Below are 2,500 nucleotides of genomic sequence, written 5' to 3'. Positions count from 1 at the left end.
GTCCGACGAGGTCCTACAGGTGAGAGCCGCTCTGATTGGACGGCGCATTAAAGCTCAGAGAGTGTTTTAGGAAGCTTTATTTTTTATTTTTTAAATATTTCCCCTACTTCTAGGTTGACATGGCAACGCTGGCCGAGCAGATCATCGAGGCCACGCCTGAGCGAATCAAACTGGAGGAGTTTAACCGGGAGGCGGAGTCACCGCTGCGAGAGAGGCGGGACAATCCTGCCATTCACGACACCATGCCGTGGCTCGCAACGTACCTGGACACCGTCGACAGGTACAGACACAGATATTAGAAGTGTTCACAGTTCACAGTGGGTTTCCTAATCGAGTCGTCTAACTGTGTTTCACGTGTGTGTAGGAGTCTGTGTCCCACCCCTCCCTCGCTCCTCAGTGATTTGGCGCTGCAGAGGCTCCGCCCCCCAAGCAGCGCAGCATGGGCGGAGTTTCTGAACGCCTCAGCCAATGGAAGGATGGAGAGAGACTTTGCCCTGCTGACACTGACAGACACAGAGCAGAGAGAGCTGTATGAAGCTGCACGCGTCATCCAGAACGCCTTCCGCAGATACAAGGTGCACACACACAGACACACACACAGACACACACACAGACACACACAAGTGTTCACAGACACACACACACTCCTACACACACACACACACACACACACACACACACACACACACACACACAGACACACACACACTCTCACACACACACACACACACACACACCGCACACAGCAGCACAGCACACACACACTCACACTGACACACCACACACACTCTGGACACACACACACACACACTCTGACACACACACACACACACACACAGAGACTGTACACACACACACACACATCCACACACACTCACACAGACACACAGGTGCACACACACACACACACACACACACACACACACACACACACACACACACACACACACACACACAGACACACACACACTCTCACACACACACACACACACACACACACACACACACACACACACACACATGTTCTCATTTCTATTGTCTTTGTGTTTAGGGGCGGAGGCTGAAGGAGCAGCAGGACATGGCCTCAGCCGTAATACAGCGCTGTTACCGTAAATACAAACAGGTACACACACACACACACACACACACTACAAGGATTCTGAAGCATACACTTTATTTTTCAATACGGAGGTAAACATGCTAGTGTGTTAATATATTACAGGAAGACACCGGTTAGTGATGTCAAGCAGAAAAAACATGTGTTTTGTTGAGTTTAATATAACTATTACAGTAAAGAACTTTATTAAAATGAAGAGGATTTAATGCACTGTAAAGTAACGTGAATAAACAATGAGCTTTATTTTCATGAACAAGGATTAATAAATCCAGTAATAAATGCTTGTCTGTTCATGTTACGGTAATTAATGACACCTTGTTGTAAAGTGTTACCATGACAACAGAAGCATCAAAGCATATATTCTTTTTTCACGCTGTTGATTCAGACTCTAGAAATAAACACCGTATATTTCTGTTCTAACCTTTGAAGGTTTTTTCTCCACTTCAGGTTTATTCTTCTGTAGTTATAGTTACTTTATTACCGAGGGGTTTGTTCACATTTCATTCATGAAAACATGATGGAAACCAAAAAGAAAACATAAGAGTTTATTTTATTGCTCTTCATCTGTCTACATGTTAATTACAGTACATGCCTTAAAACGCTTTTAAAACCTTTTACTCTTTAAAACCCAGACAAAGTGTGTGTGGACTGTATTTTCTGGCTTATGAAGTGATAAAAAGAGTGTGCTGATATTTAAGATTTAGTTTGTTCTTTAGGGTTCCTTTTCTTAACAGCATTTCATTTATTTTGATGCTGCTTTTACAAGAACACACACACACACAAACACAGACACACACACACACACACAAACACAGATACACACACACACACACAAACACAGATACACACACACACACACACATACACACACACACACAAACACACACACACACACACACAAACACAGACACACAAACACACACACACACAAACACACACACACACAGATACACACACATACACACACACACACACACACACACACACACACACACACACACACACACACACACATACACACACACACACACACACACACACACACAGACAGATACACACACACACACACAGACAGATACACACACACACACACAGATACATACACACACACACACACACACACAGATACACACACACACACACACACACACACACACACACACAGATACACACACACACAGATACACACACACACACACACACTCTCACACACATACACACACACACACAGATACACACACGCACAGATACACACACACACACACACACACACAGATACACACACACACACACAGAGACACACACACAATCTGAAACAGACTGTCTCTGACCGTTCAGCTGCTGAGTGTGTGTTTGTCATGGTGTGTGTGTTTGTCTCTAACA

The 2,500-nt window shown here is 44.4% G+C and overlaps 1 protein-coding gene across 1 annotated transcript in view; it reads left to right on the top strand.

Annotated features, from left to right (window-relative positions):
* The window catches only part of camta2 (calmodulin binding transcription activator 2), a 26,760-nt gene that overhangs the window by 22,588 nt on the left and 1,672 nt on the right, over positions 1–2,500 (top strand). Inside the window, exons 16-19 of the mRNA XM_043232649.1 lie at positions 1–19; positions 114–280; positions 365–575; positions 1,052–1,123. The exon at positions 1–19 is cut by the window's left edge and continues 23 nt beyond it. Coding sequence (XP_043088584.1) covers positions 1–19; positions 114–280; positions 365–575; positions 1,052–1,123 — 469 coding nt within the window. The remainder of the gene's footprint in view (positions 20–113; positions 281–364; positions 576–1,051; positions 1,124–2,500) is intronic.

This window comes from Puntigrus tetrazona, unplaced genomic scaffold, assembly GCF_018831695.1.
Source record: "Puntigrus tetrazona isolate hp1 unplaced genomic scaffold, ASM1883169v1 S000000586, whole genome shotgun sequence".
Classification (NCBI taxonomy): domain Eukaryota; kingdom Metazoa; phylum Chordata; class Actinopteri; order Cypriniformes; family Cyprinidae; genus Puntigrus; species Puntigrus tetrazona.
The sequence above is the reverse complement of the archived record's forward strand: the minus strand, read 5'-3'. Positions and strand labels throughout refer to the sequence as shown.